This window comes from Chelonia mydas, chromosome 10 (genome assembly GCF_015237465.2).
Source record: "Chelonia mydas isolate rCheMyd1 chromosome 10, rCheMyd1.pri.v2, whole genome shotgun sequence".
Lineage (NCBI taxonomy): Eukaryota > Metazoa > Chordata > Testudines > Cheloniidae > Chelonia > Chelonia mydas.
The window spans coordinates 2,810,046-2,828,883 of record NC_051250.2 but is presented as its reverse complement, the minus strand read 5'-3'; the positions used below and the strand labels follow the sequence as shown (position 1 = coordinate 2,828,883).

General features: G+C 47.4%; 1 protein-coding gene across 2 annotated transcripts in view; it reads left to right on the top strand.

The window, feature by feature from the left end:
* The first annotated feature begins 1,180 nt into the window (after positions 1–1,180).
* PRKCB (protein kinase C beta) overlaps positions 1,181–18,838 on the top strand; it is a 244,098-nt gene continuing 226,440 nt past the window's right edge. The window contains exons 1-2 of one of the 2 annotated variants that reach the window (XM_037910079.2): positions 1,181–1,463; positions 2,335–2,366. In XM_037910079.2, the coding sequence (XP_037766007.1) occupies positions 1,294–1,463; positions 2,335–2,366 (202 nt within the window). In that variant the 5' untranslated portion in view covers positions 1,181–1,293. The remainder of the gene's footprint in view (positions 1,464–2,334; positions 2,367–18,838) is intronic. The other variant, XM_037910078.2, reaches the window with a different exon arrangement.

The window sequence follows — 18,838 nt, the reverse complement described above, 5'->3', positions numbered from 1 at the left end:
GTGTTTTCTTGCCCTCCGTGGGTATTTATGGATATGGAGCGCACCGTTGTTTGTGTGTCATTTCGTGAATGGAAGTGCACTTGGTGCCTGATCTGTCATGCTTAATAGATACTGGAGAGAGACTCCTTAGGGATGTGGGGCTTTTCGCAAGGAAGAGAACGAGGAAATGATCTGGGAACTCGGGTAATTGTTTTCCTTTCCTTTATAAAAGATTCCCCCTACCCCCCAATCTCAAGGAGGGATCTATCTATTTCTCATGCTCTCACTTACCTTTCCTTCTTGTGTCCCTAGTCAGCCACGTTCTTCTTACAGCCCGGGCTGGGGGCCAGGGCTCTTTCCTGCCGCATGGGGGCTTCTGGTGGGATGGTTTCTCGCTGCATTAGGACCCTCCTTCCCCAGTCATGTCACCCCCTGGAATGTGGCCCTCCAGGCCGCCACCTATTCAGCTCACGCCTGCAAGCCACCCTTGCCTGCCCTCAGTCATGAGCCTGGCCCTTGGGTTGATGGGCGGAGATAGTGGCCCTGCGGAAGGTGCTGAGGGCATGATATGCAAATGATGGGGTAGATATTTGGGGGGGGGGCTCCCAATGCAATGAAGTGGGGCGTGGCTGGGGCTTGCAGGGGGTGTTAAGAAGGATGGGCAGCTCAAGGGATGTTGGGTGGCAGAGCTCTGAAAACAAGGAGAGGGTAGGCGGGGTCTGGGGTAGATATATGCAAACGAGGTTGTGGAGCTATGCAAATTAGAAGTGTGTGGGCGAGTTTGCAGATAAAGTCGCGGGGGTGCAAAGCTATGCCCAACAGGGGGTGGGCAGGGCTATGCAAATCAGGGCCCAGGTGGGCGGGGCCGGGAGCACTGCTCCTTTGACACCGAGGGCCAAGCTATGCAAATCAATCCGTGGTGGGCGGGGCTTGGGACGTGTCTATTGAAATGAGCGGAGTGGGCGGGGCTGGCAGCCTTGCCGATGGGGCTGGGGCAAGTAAGGGGGGGGAATCGGTGGGCGGAGCTAGGGGCCGCGCCGCCGGTGCAGGGGGAGAGGCTATGCAAATACGGATCCGGGGCGGGCCTGAGCCCTGAGAGGAGCGGGCGGGCCCTATGCAGATGAGTGGGCGGGGCGGGCGGGCCCTATGCAGATGAGTGGGCGGGGCGGGCAGGGTCTCTCGCGCTCCCTGCCCAGCTGCAGCCAGAGGTGCCGGGCGGCTGCATCCGGCTCGCGCGCAGCATCCGCACCAGCTGCGGCTCGGGCTCCGCGGGCGAGCAGGGGCGGAGGCGCCGGCGCCGGGCAGCAGCGCAGGATGGCGGAGCCGCCCGCCGCCCCCGGCTCCGAGGGCGAGGAGGGCCCGGTCCGCTTCGCCCGAAAGGGGGCCCTGAGGCAGAAGAACGTGCACGAGGTGAAGAACCACAAGTTCACGGCCCGGTTCTTCAAGCAGCCCACCTTCTGCAGCCACTGCACCGACTTCATCTGGTGAGTGCGCCCGGCGCCCCCGCGCCCCCCGGCGTGCGGCTCGGGGGACCCCCGCCGCGCCCCCCGCGGTGGGCACCGCTCGGGACCCCCGCCGCCCCCTGCACGCTTCCCTCGGGACCCTCTCGGCCATGCCTCCCCTTGGCGCGCACTGCCAGCCCCCTCGCTGCCGTGCTCCCTGGGGGGAGCCCTCTCAGCGCCCCCCACGGCTGTGTCCCCTGCATGCATTGCCAGGGACCCCCGGCACCCCTTGGCTTATGTGCTCTCCTAGGGATCTGTCTGTATGACTCTGTGCCCCCTTGCACCCCTGTATAGACTCTGTGTATTCACCAGCTACCCCTGTCTCCCTGGGGCACCTCCTTTGTGCACCCCAGAGCATGCCCAGCTCTCTGGGACATTCACTCTGCTCCTCCCTGGCACCTCACACAACAGGAAGGACCTGGTTTTTACCGGGCACTCCCTTGTGTGCCCCCCCCTTGCTTCCAGCTGGTAAACTCACTCCCTGCAGCTGGGGAGCAAGACTGCTAAACCTCCCCTCTCCCCAAATCCCACCCCCCCCCCGCTTTCCTGGTGCACCCAGTCTTTCCCCAGGGGCAGGGCACAAATCCTCCAGAGGGTTGTTTCAGAAGCATTGAACCAGCTGCTGGGCACTTCCCAGCCTGTATCCCCAGGGGGGTGTTTGCATGTCCCTGTGGGGCAGCAGCTCTTTGGGAACAGGTTGCCAGCTGCTGTCACTCTCCTTCCAGCTCCAGATGTGTGGATCTGAGAGGCTGTCACTGGGGAAGCTCAACCCAGGGAGAAGGCGGGGGGGGGGGGGTTAGTGTGTGGGCTGATGCACTGAGGATGCTAATTGTGTGTGTCTTTCCCTTTGCAGGGGGTTTGGGAAGCAAGGATTCCAGTGTCAAGGTAGGTGCTTCACCTGTATTGCATTTCACCTTGTTGTGTGTGTGTGTGTTGGGGGGAGTCCCCTGCCAAACAGGCCTGAGTGTGTGTGTGAGATCCCTGCCATGGTCTGCTGTGGGTGTTGCAAACAGGGGAATCTCTAAGCCTCCTATAGAGCATCTTTGAAGTTCTCAAATGTGGCTGGGAAAAGCCCTGTGGGAGCCTAGTGCTAGGTTTTCACTGCGCTGATGTAAAGCCAGAGCAGCTCCCTGCCTGGTGGCTTGTGCCCTGCGGGGGCTCCCTGAGGGGCCAGGGCTTCCCTTCATGAGATGTGTTCAGAGCATATAAGACAAAGCTGGGAAAAACAAAACTAAGAGCCCCCTCTGGTTAAGTAGCTTTAAGGTACCGACAGATACTGACAAAAGCCAGGAAGTGCGGGTGGGTGGTGTGACTGGTGGGGAAGTGCAGTGACAGTGTGTCAGCCCAAACTCTTTGCTTCCCTTTTTGGTTATTTCTGTCTGTTGGGGGTGGTGTGGGGCGCTTAATGGTTCCTTTTTGATAATAACTTTCATTGATGACTTAATTAAAAGTGAGTTTCCCCAACATGCTCCAGTGACTCTTGTCTCAGCTGTAGCTTTACTCAGACAGGATAGGAGGGGGGACTCTGCAGCAACGAAGGATGGGTGTTACCTGCACCACCATCCAATGCAACCACATTGACCTGAGGCTGACCACTGCTTAGGAGTGTGTGCTGGGTGGAGAACAGACTTGCACTAGGTGGCTATTGATATCCCTGTTAGTGGATGGACAGCAGGTGTTTATCATTATTATTGTGTTACACCTAGTGAGATCCTAGTCCATGATGGGAGCTCCTGTGTTAGGCAGTGTGCAAAGAGACATAGTCTAAGTAAATGATATCTCGGCCGATGCCCTTTCCCCCAAACCCCTCCCAACAAGTCTCTCCCCCCTGCAATCAGGTGGATATTAATGCAGAATATGTATTGGATAAAGGGATGGCTTTACTCTTGGAGCTATTCCAGCCTAGCATATAAATTACCACTTCAGGAATATTGTTATTGAAAAGTGGTGTGGGTTGCGGGTGGATGATGGAATCAGGAATCGAGTCAAAATTTATGCAGAAGCTACAGTCACAATGAAGTAGCTTAGTCATTTCCACTCCCCCCCACCACCACCTTAATATCTAAGGGATTGGTCAATGCTTTTAAACTGAGTGCTAATCATGTTTCATCATTGAAAAATAGGTGAGGTCCAAGGAAAGCAGTGGAGATAGGTGAACTCACTTTTTATGTACATAACCTACAATCCAAACGTGTGGGTCATTGTGAACTAGCTATCGGCTGTCTGGTTTTGGGATTATTGTTTAACTATGCAGCCCTGAGTTAAATTGCTTGGAAAATAAGGCTTTATAACAAACCAACAAACAAACCCCTTGACTCTAGGATTATAATCAGAACTCTCCATGTTTTGATAATGCTGGGGATTTTTTGTGTTCAGGGATTTATGATGTGTCCTTATTACATGAAATCGGTTTAGCTTGATTTTATACTTGGTGGCTGGCAGTTGTCACTTTATTTTTGATCTTTATGCATGGAAATACTTAAATGTATTTAAGTAACGTACGTGCACATACAATGTAACTAGGTATTGGCTGAGGCAGTTTGGTTCAGATCTGCATCAGGCTGGAGTTTTGTTTGAAGTCCAATCAGGGCTGTGATTTATTTTTTTAATGGCACTGAAATCTTGCTGTCATGAAATCTTGTCCCCAAATATCCATTTTGACTGGTGGCTTTCTCTCAAGATCAGCCATTTTGCATGAGACTGAAGGCTCTGTGGAATGAAATCTCACAAGAACAGATAGTCTTGGCAGACTTCATCTGCATCAGAACCAGAAAATGAGCTCCGTCAGACTTTGAAAGTGACACAGAAACAAAACTCGAGGCATGAGATCACTATCTCAAGATTAGGAGGACTTGTGGCACCTTAGAGACTAACAAATTTATTTGAGTATAAGCTTTATTTGTTAGTCTCTAAGGTGCCACAAGTACTCCTTTTCTTTTTGCGAATACTGACTAACACGGCTGCTACTTTGAAACCTATCTCAAGATTTGAACCCAGTCTGACACCTGTCTCTACAACACTTCTGGAAGCCAGGGAGTTTCAGAGGAGAGGTTTTATTATAGCCCATTTCTGGCCTATAACAAAGGTTCCAAAATACGGTAATACGGCCAGTTCTGATGTCCCAATACACTTGATGGGATCACTGCAGAAACTCTCCTAGCTGCTAGGGTTTTGGAGATCGTTTCCAATAAAATCTACTCGTAACAGCCTAACTCATGCTGCCTTTCATCCAGAGCTGCATAACATCTGCCACTTATATGATGGGTCTGTCTGTCTTAAACTAGCAAAACCAAAGGAACTCAGAGCTCAGACTAAAGGCCCGGTCTGATGTTGTAGCCTTTGTGCCTGCTTTTCTCTGCTTGACAGAAAGTCGTAGGGGTGGGAGTCAAGGTCAGTGTCTCGCCAGGGATCTGTAGCCTTTGCTCTGAGGATTTGTACGTGGTTTTAGAGTCACTCATCAGGTTACTCCAGTGGAGTGTTTTGTGGCTTAGCCTTGCAGCAAGTGCTTCTCCCCCATCCCACACCTGGCATCGGTTACACCCAGCAGCGAAGTCGAGTTTACCCATTTCTCATTTGGGGAACATGGAGTTTAGGCTGGGTTCATTTACCCACTTCATTTTGCACCACTACACCACTGGCTAACCTCTGTGCTACCCGTGGAATGTTACAATGTTTTTGCTGTGTGCCACGTCATGGCCAAAAGTGTCCACAGAATTATAACATAATTGAGAATCAAAATCTAATAGAAAAGAGTCAGCTTGGACCATCCGATGTCCATGCAGAATCTCTTTCCCGCTGTGGTCTTTGCCGCATCCTGCCTGTGGTGCTCAGCCGCAGACAAATTTAAGATTTCTACATCTCTTTTGGAACCATTAGGAACTATTGAGCACTTGCTCCAAGGTTTAAGCTATATGGTTGTAACCAGTATTAAATTAGTCTGCAGTGTGGGGCACATAAAGACTGTCTCAGAGTTGCAAATGCACAGCAACTGACCTTCAAAAGTTGCCGACAAACCCTTCTCCCCTGCACCCTAAAGACTCCTGGGTGGGACCTCCAAAACATCTGGGGGTATGTCTGCACTGCACTACGCTTGCAGCTCCGAGTCTTGGAGCCTGGCTCAATTGACTCGGGCTGGGGCTGCGGTGCTCAAAGTAGCAGTAAGAAGAAAAGGAGTACTTGTGGCACCTTAGAGACTAACAAATTTGCAGGATGACATTACTGCTCAGGCTGCAGCCCCGGTGCTCTAAAATCCAGCGAAGGGGGAGTGTCTCAGAGCTCAGGCTCCAGCCCAAATGAGAACGTTTACACTGCTGTTTCTAGCTCCTGGGCTCTGAGTCTTGGTGCCATAGGTTTTTCTTCACCTAAGTAGTGCAGACGCACAAGTCCTGTTGACTCAATAGGATTTAGCCTCCGAAGTCACTTAGACATTCTTGAAAATCCCACACCGGTCTGTAAAGGCTCCTCCTTGACTTAATAAGCCACCCCCTGAGATATTTCAAGTTACGAGCATGAAGAAATTGTTGTTTTGTATTCGAGTAGCGCTTAGAGGCTCCAAACAGATCACAGGCTTCACTTGGCAGGGCGCAGCATAAACATAAAATAGGCAGTGCCTGCCCCCAAATTGCTTCCCAAATCATTAAACTTCTATGGGATTTTAGTTTTTATGTCCCTTGCGAAAGTGTTTTGAGATCTGTGGATGAAAAATCTTCTCGGCGGTAGTAGAATTAAACTTAATGATTAAACTGCTGTAATTTAGTAACAGTGGAACTAATCTTTATCGGAGCCAAAACCTCTTCCACTATGTACACAATAAGTTTATAGAGACACAATCTATATAGAATATTTTTAGGTTAGAGATTGAAGGCATGGAATAACTTGATGTGCCATTTGCCTTTAGACCACTAATAGTCCACAGAAAGCTCCAGGAGGGGTTATAATTTCTCCCATGGCAGGAAGAAAGAACTGAGGATCCCAGGCCTAGAATCATAGGGGCTAATCCCTTTCCCCCCAGAATTGATCAGTATTAAATCTTGATCATCCCACCTTCTTACTTGTCAATCTGGTGCCAAATTGGTCATCTTGTTTCATGAGGCTAGGATAGTGCCTAACACTGGAGGTTTTGTTCATATTTGGCTCCCCCTCGAGTCAGGTGTCATAGGATACATGGTATTGGATTCAATAAATGGATTATTTTTAAATGGAAGAAACTATCCATAATGCAATTCTCGTTGAGGGTGAGAGGCCTTTCATACTCTAAAATTATTCCAGGTTGTATTGTTTTAGTATCAAGCACCAATTTTGACTCTATGAAGTTCTTTAACTTCATAAAGAATCTCCTGCAGTAGCTGAGAACTGAAGGGCAGTTCACGTCTATTGTATTCTATCTGGGTCTCATCTTGTCGGTGGCCATGCGTTGGGGCTTCATTGAGCTAGTGGCCTGGAGTGGAAAACCCTGTCCCAAAGAGTTGGCAGTCTTAGCTGACAAGACAAACGCAGGGTTGGAGAAAGGAAGGATTGTTATACCCCTCTTACAGATGGGGAACTGAGACCCAGAGGAATTCAGTGACTTGTCCAAGGTCAAATAGAGTTGAGGCAGAATCAGGAGTTTAATCTAGATCTCCCGATTCCTGGTCCAGAGTCTTCACCACAAACCCATCCTTTCCATCAGCATAGTTGCTGGGCGGTTGCTGTGATTAAGGGCTAAAATGGGGGAGAACTTAGTACTTTATTCTGGCTTGGCTGCCCTGCATCCTTCTATCGTTGTGTCTAAGGACTTTGTTTTAGAAAGCAATCCAGTCTTAGATGAAATAAAATACTTGCTTTTTTATATGTGTCACACATCTGATGGAATCTGTCCTTTGTCACTTATTACTTCATTACTGTCGTAGGCCTTCCAGTCGGGATCTCTATCCCTTGTGCCCTTAGGAATAGCTTTTTCTTATGTGAGATGTCCATGCCAGAACGAGTTTCCATTTAGTTCAATTTCCTTTCTCGTAGGCGTAGGTGCCTTACAATAAATCGCTGTTGAGGTTTTAAGAGTCTCCATTTATTCAATACAAATTCAATTCAGGTTTAATATTTTACCCAACTATTTTTTATTCCATTGTTTAGGAGACTTTAGGAAACTTGACTGAAGTATATGTGTTTCCCATTTCTAAACTGCTTTCTTCTGCTTGTACCTGCTGAAAGAGGTGTTCATTTGTGCCCTGCTTTCTTTCTAGGGCATCTACAACAATTAGCTTAATTACCATGACTTTCTGTATTAAGCTTGGGGAGACTGGTTTTGAATGATTAAGATACCATGAATTCGACGCTAATTGCTGGTCTCTCTCTCATGTACCTTAAACTTGTTGAGCAACTTCTCCCTTCAGATTGAAGAATGCGTCTTTTGTTAGCCGGTAGGAGTCTTGCATACATGCTCTATCCAAGAGCAGAACTCGGCCCATAGATTCTTATGAGCTAATGATAACACTCAATGTATGTTGAGAAATAGACATACTAGAAAATGTAGTTGTCCCTGGGGGACTATGGATGTGTTTGGAGCTGCTGGATATGAACAAAGTTCAGCTTATGTATAAGCGAAGAAAAGATACAGACGGAACTCTTTGAGCATCATGAGGATCTGTCATCGCTGAAAGGTATGAAAGCTTTAATGTGGCCTTGAGTGTGGCTTTTTTTAGTACTTTGAGTTCCCGCTGCTTCTTACAAAGTTCTAAAATGGAGTTCTTTCCATGCTGTGAGAACCGTGTAGAGCAGAGACGCGGGGTGGTGGTGTGGGGGAAATGAGCTTACCATTGGTTTATTGACCAAGGGAGACAATCATGTATGGTCTTTAATGGTTAGTGGCATTGCCTTCTGGGGATTCCTGGCTGAATGTTTTGATAGTGCTAACATTAAGGGCATTGGTGGAGGTAGCGGTAGACTGCAGCCTGGGAGATCTGCAAGTGGCTGACATTAAGTTCCTTTTTTTTTTTTTTTAAATTTTGGCTAAAGGCAGGTGTATTTAGGCATCTAAGTTTAGGGTTTTATTTTTGAAAATTTTGGCCAGGGGTTTTCCAGTGGGATGGAGTTCTGCTAGTGAAGCCAAGCTTCTCTTCTAATGATCGTCTGCTCACCTCAAGCAAGGCAAAGGTGTCTGTGCCCTGCCGAGGACAATGAGCCCCTGCCCCTTGATTGGAGTTGTTAGGCTCTACCACAGCACAAATAACTGTTGTGGTAAACCCAGGACAAACAGCTACAAAGGGGAGGGGGAGTAATTAGTCCCAGGGGGTTAAAAGGCCCCTCCCTATGCACTGAGGAGAGAGAACCATGGGGGCAATAAGGTTCAGCTGGAAAAGGGGTTGCTAGGGAATCAATTAGGTTCAACTGACTCCAACTACTTGAGACCTTTTTAAACCCTCCCCTGGGTGGTAGGAGGGGGAGAGTGAGGGGAGCAGGGAAGCTGCCAGTAGGCTGTTTGCAGCAAGACACCAGAACTTCCCAGTAGGGAGGCTGCACTTGCTCCCCAGAAGGGAAGGAAAACAAGCACAAAGGGCTGACAGAGGAGAGGAGTAGCAGGACCCTGGGACCTATAAGGATTCACCTTGCCCCAATCCTGAGTCTCCAAGGCTTAAAAAGGACTGAGCCTGCTGAGGCAAACAAGGTATTTTGCCACACTGTGTGGAGATGGAAAAACCAGGCACCTTTTGTAGAATTAACCTGTAATCAGGCTTTACAGAAATTGCCTTCTTACTATAGAAACTTGAGAGTAAGATCTTTGTTCCTTTTCGGTTAAAAAACCCTGGTGTTGGGGAAGAGGGCTGGTTTGAAAGCCCTAGAGAATGAAGTCTCTGTTTATACCGAGAACTCCTATGGCCTGAGCAGTGGCAGTCTGTTTTTCTCCACATCTGTTTAGCTAACATGCCTCAACTCTGGCTTGAAGGGAACTGTTGGTTCCTGTGGCCCAGTCAAGCCTTGGCACCTCTGCTGAGACTGAGAACAGGAGTGCCAGTGGCTCTGGAATGAGGGCACGTGTCCTCTAGGAACGGGACTTGCTAACAGCTGTTTTGTTGCCAGCCGACATGGAGCCATGTTTCTGTGTCTGCGGACCCAGGCAAGAATCAAACCACTGCCCTAGAGGTGAAGAGTCAGGCAGTGGGACTCCCTTACATGTGGATGTTAAATAACTTGCTCCTGTTACTGCTTGCAGCCTTTTGAATGTACACCGCAATTGGGAAGGATTTTGGAAAGAAGAATTTTGATTCTTTTAAATACAACAAAGTGCCTTATTTACTCTTGGAGGCTTAGCTCATATGCAGCAATTTTTGTATTTCTTTGTGACTTTATCTGACTCTATAATTAGGCTGGCTGAGGTGTGTTCACCAAGAATTTCATTTAGACTGAAGTTTGGAAACAAAATATTCACTCGTCTTACAATTCAACTTTCTCATTTTGGCTTCAGTTTTCAAACTCAACACTTGGTTCAAAACATAAGGATTTATTTAGAGAGAAATACTTGCTTTGAAGGTATCTGACTTTAAAACCCACCCTTTCCTTCCCCCACTCCTTTGCTGCCCTCTAAACGGAAGTGAAACCTGTAGTACATTCTAAAGTTGCAAATCATTCCGATGCTACATTCTGTCTTGTTTCTGTCATCATTCGCTTCATGTAGCTACTCAAAATGTGTCCTTATTGACTGCAAGTGAGAAATAAAGCAAAACAAACTCCAGTCATTGAGTTGTCTCAAAACTAGTAATTTAGTGGTATACTGGAGAAATGTTAGTCATCCTACAGACTAATTAAAAATGGTACTACAATTACTTTTGCAACACAAATGATGTTAATTATGTAATGCTGCAGACATTGGAAACATCATTTTGAAGAATGTTTGGATGCCTCTGGGGTGGAACAATTCTTAATATACTTTACTATTGCAAGAAGGAACTGTGCTTGCATACAAGGAACCCAACTCTTTTTGCTGCTAGAACTGGTGCAATTGAGCAGGTAGAAACAGAAAGGGGAAGTTGGTTTAGTTCTCTGCTTATTTCTCCAGATGGTTAGTTTTGCAGAATTTTGATTAAAAATGTGTTTGACAGACACAAAAGAAGAAGATGCACCCTCTGAGTTTAGGTCTAGTAGTGAGGCCTCCTCCAGAGTCTCCTTTAAAGCAGGAGGCAAGTGGCGATGGTTCCTTCTCATTCTCCCCTATCTTGCTCTGGATTTCCCCCACCCCCCATATTTGCCTTCAAGATTCATTTAGAATGTTTTGGAATGGGGAGGGAATTCTGGAACTTCAAGAATCTGCAGATGCCTTGTAGAAATGTTCTATTTGTTGCAGCATATATCACTTGGGTACATTAAGAGGCTGACTTAATTAGCACCTTTCTTCTTACAAGTGCACAAAAATCCATTAAGTTCATCAGGGAAATCTATTTTTTCCCCATTGCAATTAACGTCGATGGATTTTCCTTTCCAGTCTCCTGAGAGAGGATAGCTGCCACCTTTTTTAAAAAAATATATTTTAGCTACAGTAATCGGGTACTCCTGTTAGAAAGGAGCAGTAATGGGGCCTGACATGAAGCCCACGGAATATCATCTGTTTCTTTGCCTTCTGCTGCTCCTTCAGGGGTATTTTACCATTCCCTGAACCATCCCCAATAGTGGAGTATGATCACTAGTTTTGTGATTAAATTCTTCTATAGTAACGAATTCTGGTGGAGGGATAATCCAATGGTTGGGCCTTAAATGAGACCTTGATCAACAAATATTTGTATAATAGGCTGTTTTTCCTTATGTCTCAAGGTTTGTGCCCCTGTCCCCTTTTCTTCTCAGAGCTGGTCAGTTTTCTGACTAAACGACTTCTTGTTAGAAAAATACAAACGTGTTGAAACCAAAACTCTTCAAGGGGAAGGATCAGTTTTGATGAAACTCTCCTCAGGAAACATTTCTCAATTCCAGGATGGAATTTCAAGAGAGTCTCTAGAGCCTGGTGGTTAGGGGACTCACCGGCGTGTGGGAGGCCTGGGTTCAAGTCCCTGTTTGAAATCCGCTTCCAGTCCCTGCTCAAAATCAGTTGGAGTAGTTCCTTGAAGCTGGGTCTCCCACATCCCAGTGAGTCCCCCAAACCACCAGGCTGTTCTGCAGTGGGTCTCTCTGTGTTTTTTCAACCAGACTGGGAGAACTCTGGAAATCTCAAACTTTTGTGGGACAGAAAAACCATTTCACGCCCAGCTCTGGTGCTCAGCATCATGTGATCATACAGACTCCTGTCATGTGTCAAGGAATGGGAGCAGGGACATGAAGTAGTATCTTACTTCCTTTAGGGGTCAGTTTGTTCTCCCTGTTGAACAGGGAAAGCCAGAACCCTAGTCGCCAGCTGAGGTGAAGTTAATACTTCTGAGAACATGTGTTCACATGTGCACAGCATCTGATCTTGGAAAAGTAGAGTGTTACATCTCTTTGCACACACAGTTTTGCACTAGCTGTGGGTGCATGGGTTAACATTTAGTCATCCAACTTACTGTGCCAGGAAATCGAGTAGCTATTATCTTAGGCCCTGATCTTGCAATCTGATCTGGGTGGGTGGACCTTGTTAGACAGTGAAGGTCTGTGGGGCTCCACAAGGGTATAAGAGTTTACCTGTGTAGATCAGATGTCAGGACTGGTGCTTAATTGCAGATGCAGAAGTGGAGGCTGGGCTGTGTGCCTTCTTAAAACCAGGCTCAAATTCGTTTGGGATCTTCATGGAAGTTAGAATTAGAAAAGATCCATTGGGGAATCTGGTCCAGTCTTGCCGTTCTCCCAGACAGTCAGGACAATAGTGTTTTCTAATGTTTGGTCCTGCTCAACTTAAAATGCACATCACTTGTAAAATGCTTAAAACTTTCATGGCAGATTTCCGGTTCACCTTTGAACTTAGGAGCTAATGAGGCATGTGCTCATTGTGACTAAAGTTAACTTTCAAGTCTGCCCATCACTCTAGCTCAATGAGGGCTTGATCCATATGCGGTGCACTTAATTAAAAAGTGTACAGTCAAAAATAAAATGTTAATAGGCCGCCTCCAGTTCCTGCCTGCGGATATGTGCAGTCATGAGAAGGGACATTTTGCTAGTGGTGGGTGGGTGGGATGGTTTGTGCCAAAGATAAATGTTTGGGTGTATTTCTCTGCAAAAGCCAGCTGTGAAAAGAATTCAAGTGTTGCACATTAACGTAAACACCGCTCTCGACCTGCCAAGGTCCAAACGTGGGACGGGAGCCTCTTAGACGTGCGACAGGGCTCCAGCGTGAGGGACAAAGCAAAACAGCAGCTGAGGCTGAGTGAAGAGCTGTGCAACTAATGCCTTCAGCCTGCCTTCCCGAATCACTGGTTTGGAAGTCCGTGAACTAGAGCAGTTTTAAAAAGGGGACTAACCAGCCTTGGTACGAGAGAGGTAAGTTTAGGTCTTGTGTGCAACACGTTCCTCATTTGTTCAGAAAATGCAAATGCAAGGCAGATTTGTTCAGGAAATTGCACTGGGCTGGCTCTTAGCGCAGGCAGGAGAAAAAATTCACTGCAAAAGTAGAACATCTGAAGGTCACAAAGGGCCTTTCTATTGTGTTACCATCCTAGCTAATCTGGCCCCTGGTATGTCCTAATAGCTCCCAGAGAGGCACAGATGCTGTCAGGTTTCCTTCAGATCACTTAAGAGACTGACTTCTCTATTGTGTGCTCTGTGATAACCAGGCCTAGGAGAGGAAAAGAATTCTTCACAGAGCCTCTTCAGTGCAGCATTGGCATCACAGCAGACAAAGCAAGTGAGGTAGTTAAAATAGGGACATCTTGAACACTGGGGTTGTGCTACTCCTGGATTTGGCAGAAATCTCCATTAGAGCCCCAAATCACTGTGCTCTTAAGAGCACAAGCTCTGTACTGACACACAAGGAAAAGAATTCAGGTACTTCATGCAGTGCCTTGTTCTCTGGGATGGGAGCATCATGTCCCTGTCTCTGGCATATCTGAGGTTCCTTGTTGCATTAGGGCAACAGTTAAAGGAAAGAGCTCCCCTGTCTTCACCACAGCAGCTGAGGAGGGGAAGCTGTGAGGGACGTTGTGTACTCATGCCAGGGAGATGAGTGTTATTGCTCCTCTGCTGTTAGAAGGGGACAGGGTGTCGTCTCCCATGTACCCCCTTGAGCCCTGCGTAGGGGCCGTGGAGGCGGCTTGCTTCGCCCTGTGGTAAGGAAGAGTATGTCCTACCTCTCCACACCAACTCCCCACAAGCCTTTAGCTGACATTCAGGTCTGTCTGAATGGTTTTCCAAGTCAGCAGTGGCTCTCTTCCCAAGGCAGACTGGCCTGGGGACAGAGGAGATGGGGGCTGGGGTGGAGGAGGGATAGAGGGCAGAGAAGCAAAATGAATGGAGTTAATTTAAAAGTTCTCCAGACAGTGACCCTGTGAGTGAAGATTAAAATCGCTGCTCCCAAATAGCTTTGCTGTGATGTGCCTGCACTGGCTCTCCAGTCTCATGGGGGCTAGTGTCAGGAAACATTTTGTGAACGCAGATGAGCCCGCTGTTAAGCCAAGATTCTGCTAAGCTGGCTTGGAGAACAGTTCTGAGACAGAACACGTGTGACTCCACCTGGCCTTGCCTTTACGTGCTGGAGCAGTCGCCCAGGGGCCTGAGCTATTTGACAAATACAGGCAATGCCACAGGCATACATGGCACTATACACTAGGCAAAACTGAGCCCTACAGATAGTCCTTGCCCTGGAGAGTAGGGGCCTAAAGACACAACTCCAGCCAGAGGAACTTTGCGCTGGTTACGCAGCCAAATCAAACACGCTCTCCAGGAGAAAGCATGTGGTCCGGTAGCCATAGAGAACCTGCTTCTAGTTCTGTAATGCCAAGGATCAGGGTCTCATTGTACAAGGAGCTGCACAGCCAAGAAACTAAAAAAATGCCAGCTTGTGCCCCAGAGAGCTTTACAAACTATGCCTGGTTTGCGGTACCTCACTCCAAGGAGTCAAATAATGATGAGGGCCAGGTCGCTCACAGTTCAGGCATCCTCCCGTCAGGGCTCTAAACTCAGGATTAAATATCATTTGCAAGAAGTGACTGGTAGAAATTGTGAATAGAAGCAGTTGCCATCCGCATGCTGTCAAATATTTGTACCTGTGCTCTTTGGACCAGATCTTCAAATGGTGTCATTCTCCCTCGCTCAAAGTCAATGGAGCTTCAACAAAGGACGCCGGCTGAGGATCTGACCCTTCCTCTTTAATCCGTGGATTTTCTTCTGTGCCCTGCACTCCTCACTCATTGACAGCTCTTCAAGCTCAGCACCTGCCTTCCCAACATAACTTCTAATCCTATAAGAAGCATATATGACTTTTCTATAGGAGAAGGATATTTCTGCATGCATATGTCCCATAAAAAGGAGGGGTGGGGTGACTTCAAGTGAAGAATTTTTTGTTTTTTCAGTAGGACTCAGCAGGGCATCTGCCAGTGAAAAATGGATTGAGTAGATGTGTGGTGCGGGGCAGAACGCCCTTTGGCTATCGGAGAGTCAGACGGTGGGATTGGCCCTTGTTAAAGGAAAGGAAGCGCTCCCTGCTACATGACACTTCCATGATAATCGTCCCTTTTCACATCTTCACGGATGAAACTGGGTGCAGGCTGCAGTGGGTTTCCTGGCTGGGGAAGCTGTGCTGATACTTTAAACTTTTTTCGTTTTGTTAAAAAACAGCCCTACAAAACATTTGGGTTTTTGGATGTGGAAGGTCTGATGTCCTTGGAATTCATATGCTTTGGCTCACGTGCAACAAAATTAATTACTGCTGCTTATACATAATCTCTTTTTTATAAAGATAGGATTGCTTTTTAACTCTTTGTTGGGACGGTAGGGAGTTACTTCCACGTATCCCTGTTAGGTTAAGTCCGCAGGTGTGTCCTGCGGTTTCTTAACTCTTTCAGTTGCTTACAGTGGCTGACCATATTGCTTCTGAAATGGAAAATTTGTTCCATGAAACAATGGCTGATGTATCTGTAGGGTTTCACTGTTCAAATTCAGCTGTCAGTGCCCTTCTGCCTAGTCTCTGTTTGCTGCCTGTGATGGGTATTGTCTATTGGCTGCACGCTGAACTGCAGTATATAAATCACTGCAGGACAGTTCTTCCTGCAGCTACTTCATCTGCAGTTTTTTTAACTCTCTCACTGCAAAATACAATTGTACTTAGCCGTTAGCGATACAGCTCTTCCTTGTATTGTGAAAGCCCATTCCCTTCTGCCCAGCTGCCCCGTACTCAGTGCAGTGCAGTCCTTTTTCCAGTATCTTTCTAAATAAATCAAAGGCTTCCCTTTTTAATAAAAGGCAACTCGGTTTCCAAAAGCACGAGACTGCAGTCAGCAAATCTTGTATGAAAAGAGGCTTCATCCAAATTCTGCTTGATGCATAGACTCCGCTGGAAAATGCTTCGGACGAAGTCACCATACTGTCTGTCACTATTACTGTCTCCGAGTAATGAGTTACTGGAATCAAAGAGTGTAAGCCTATGGGAACGGGCCATGACACACACTGATAAACTAAAGCAGGTAAGGTGGTTAGTCAGACACTTTGATGTGTGCATCCTGGTCAGCGCCATGTGGATCATATTTGACCCTAGGCTATAATCATGTCCATACTTGGAATTGTTGGCTTTCAAGGGATTCAGATGGACTCGTTAGGCTGCTGTTATGGCCACAACTCTCCCCATGGTGCTGAAAACTGTGCTGGGAGAGCAGAGAGACAGTTCTCAGTACTTCACTCGAGGCCTGTTTGAGTCCAGATCTCCAGGAGGAGAGACCTGGGAGGGCACGAACTCTTTGTTTTAAGAGTTGTGGCTGAATTCCTCACCCTGAAGTTAACTTGTATTGATTTTTAGTACCTTGTGCGTTGGGGCTGTTTATCTGTCTGAATACATATTGCCAATTAAATCTACTGTGTGCATGCAGATGCCCTCCCTAACGCCCAGACCACCGGTGAACCTCCTTGTCTAGGTGAAAGTGTTGGCCCTCCAAACCCAACCTTCTGGGCAAGTAGATCTTGTTAGCTCCAAGCAGGATCTGAGAAGGGATTGATAGTTTTTGGAGCAGAAGAGTTAGTGGCTCGGACAGTGGATGCTCTGCAAGGCTGCCCAAGGAGCAGTTCCCTTGGAGAGAACTTCAAGATATTTTGAGTTACTGGGAAAGCCAAACTTCAGGAAGGGGGGATGTTTGATTATATACAGCATGTGCATGTTCTGTTTGGGGCAGAGTGGGAATGCTACCTGCTTAAAGGCTAGTCTGCCTCTTTTTTTTTTTCTGTGGGGATGAGCTAGTTAAAATTCCAACACTATTTTCATAATCCTAGCACTCGCCTTCTGAATTAGGCTGCTTGAATTTAGTGAATTCCTGTGTAGCTAAAAAGATCACGATACTTGAATCATGGCTCTTAAGTGAGTGAGGTGTAAAATACCCCCCTTCCAAGTTGTTAGCTTACTTGAGCTGATCGTGCTGGTTGCATTCTTATCGGTCTGTTGCATTTTAAAATAATACAACAGTAGTAGCTTCGCCGGCCGAAAGAACAGTGAAATACCTCTGAACAGTTAGAACGTTTTAGGTGTTGACACTTCTAACATTCTGCTAAATGCATCTTCATGAACTCCAATCACAGCAGAAGAGTGAAGAAGTGAAGTCTTCAAGAGGAGCAAAACGCTCTTCTTGGCTCTCATGAATGGCTTAATCTGACGCTCTTCAGCGGTACAAACTCTGAAGTTCATATCCAGTCTTGGGATTATTTCTGACTGTGAATCAGAGGCTAGAGTGAGTGGCAAGCAGTGTGGCACTCCCTGAAAGCATTTGCTTCTAAAGCAGGGGTTCCCACCACAAACTCTTGCTGGTGGCTGCTCTGACAATTTTTCCTAAGATACTTAGTTAACTTTAGGAAAAAACAGATCAATATGCACATAGACACGTCCCAGTCGTTGTAATGATTTTACGTAGTAGAAAGGCGGTAGGAAGTAGAGCTCCCCATTCAGTGCACAAGGTCTTTGTTCCTTTTCTTGTGCTTGGAGTGTGTCAAGAAGCTGGAGCCCCTCACCCTGCTGGGGAGCTGCCAACGCCAGCAGCAGCCCAGAGTCATTGAGCTGTTGTGGTATCTACAGCGAGTGTGGCCCCAGTTGGGGGAAACACCCACCCATCTCTTTGGCCCTGCTGCCTGTGGACCTTCAGGAAGAGTCTGTCCCAAGAAAGGTGGGTCGGGAACTCGCCAGCTGTCTCTGTACCCTGGCTGGGCGGGAGTGGGGAAGCTGCCTAGGCAAGTGCCCCAGTGACCGAATGCCGCAGCCACCTCCAGTACTGCGCACATCAGCCCCACGTATCTCCAGAGGCGCTGCCTGGAGCCCCCAAGGAGGCTGCGTGGTGCAGGACACTAATCCCTGCTGGCAGTGCCGGTGCAAACCCCAAGGCAGTGCACCGTGCTGCCTTTGATAACCGCTATTCAGGCGCAATAGCTGAGCGCTGCAGGGAGGGGCTGCTGCTTTGCTCGCCCAATCTCTGCCTGTGCTTTGGGGGGCTGTCGTGCCGCATGTGGCCATGGTGGCTGCATCTGAGAAACGCAGTCCTAAAGCATTGAACAGCCCTCATTTACTACTATGCCTGCAGATCTGTTGCCCTTTATCGACGGATTGGTGGAGAGGCATTATTCAGAGATCATTACATCTTGGCACTTTATTTGCCTGGGTTAATTGCGCTTCCCATGTAAGCAAGACCGTCAAGGTCGTGAAACTTGCACATTCCGTGCCTACTCTGAAGAAGTTGGCAGATTTGTTTTAGCTTTTTAAAGCAGTGTGTTTCTGGTTGTTTGCAATAACCCAAGGAAAAGCATTCGTTTTTGAAACCTGAAAATCCCACGTAACTCTTAACTCATGGCATAACCAATAGGAGTCTTAGCCAAACAATAAGAATAACCTAATACACACCTTCCCTCCGGGACCTGGTGAATGAGATAAATAGATCTTTGTCTTCTAACATTAGAAACTGTAGTTGCTCTAATGCCATGGTGATGAGCTCTCTATAAGAATTGCATATGAAGGACCATCTCCAGAATGTTTGCCACTTTGAACCTAGGCCTGTTAAACTAGACCCTTCCCCTCCCAGCTGCCAGTAGTTGTGTTGAACAGCACCCTGAGTGCCTGGCGAGGGTTGGAGCACTTCTATGTTTAATATTTCTAGGTCAATGTATTGTGACTTCTCCCCATATTCCTGCTCAGTTTAGAACAATCCTCTAGATTCAGTTGTTGTTACTGATTGGCACAATGAGCCGTAATGACGTGGAGAGGCAGAAACCAGTCAGGTTGTGGAACTTCAGGTTGTTAATAACTATAA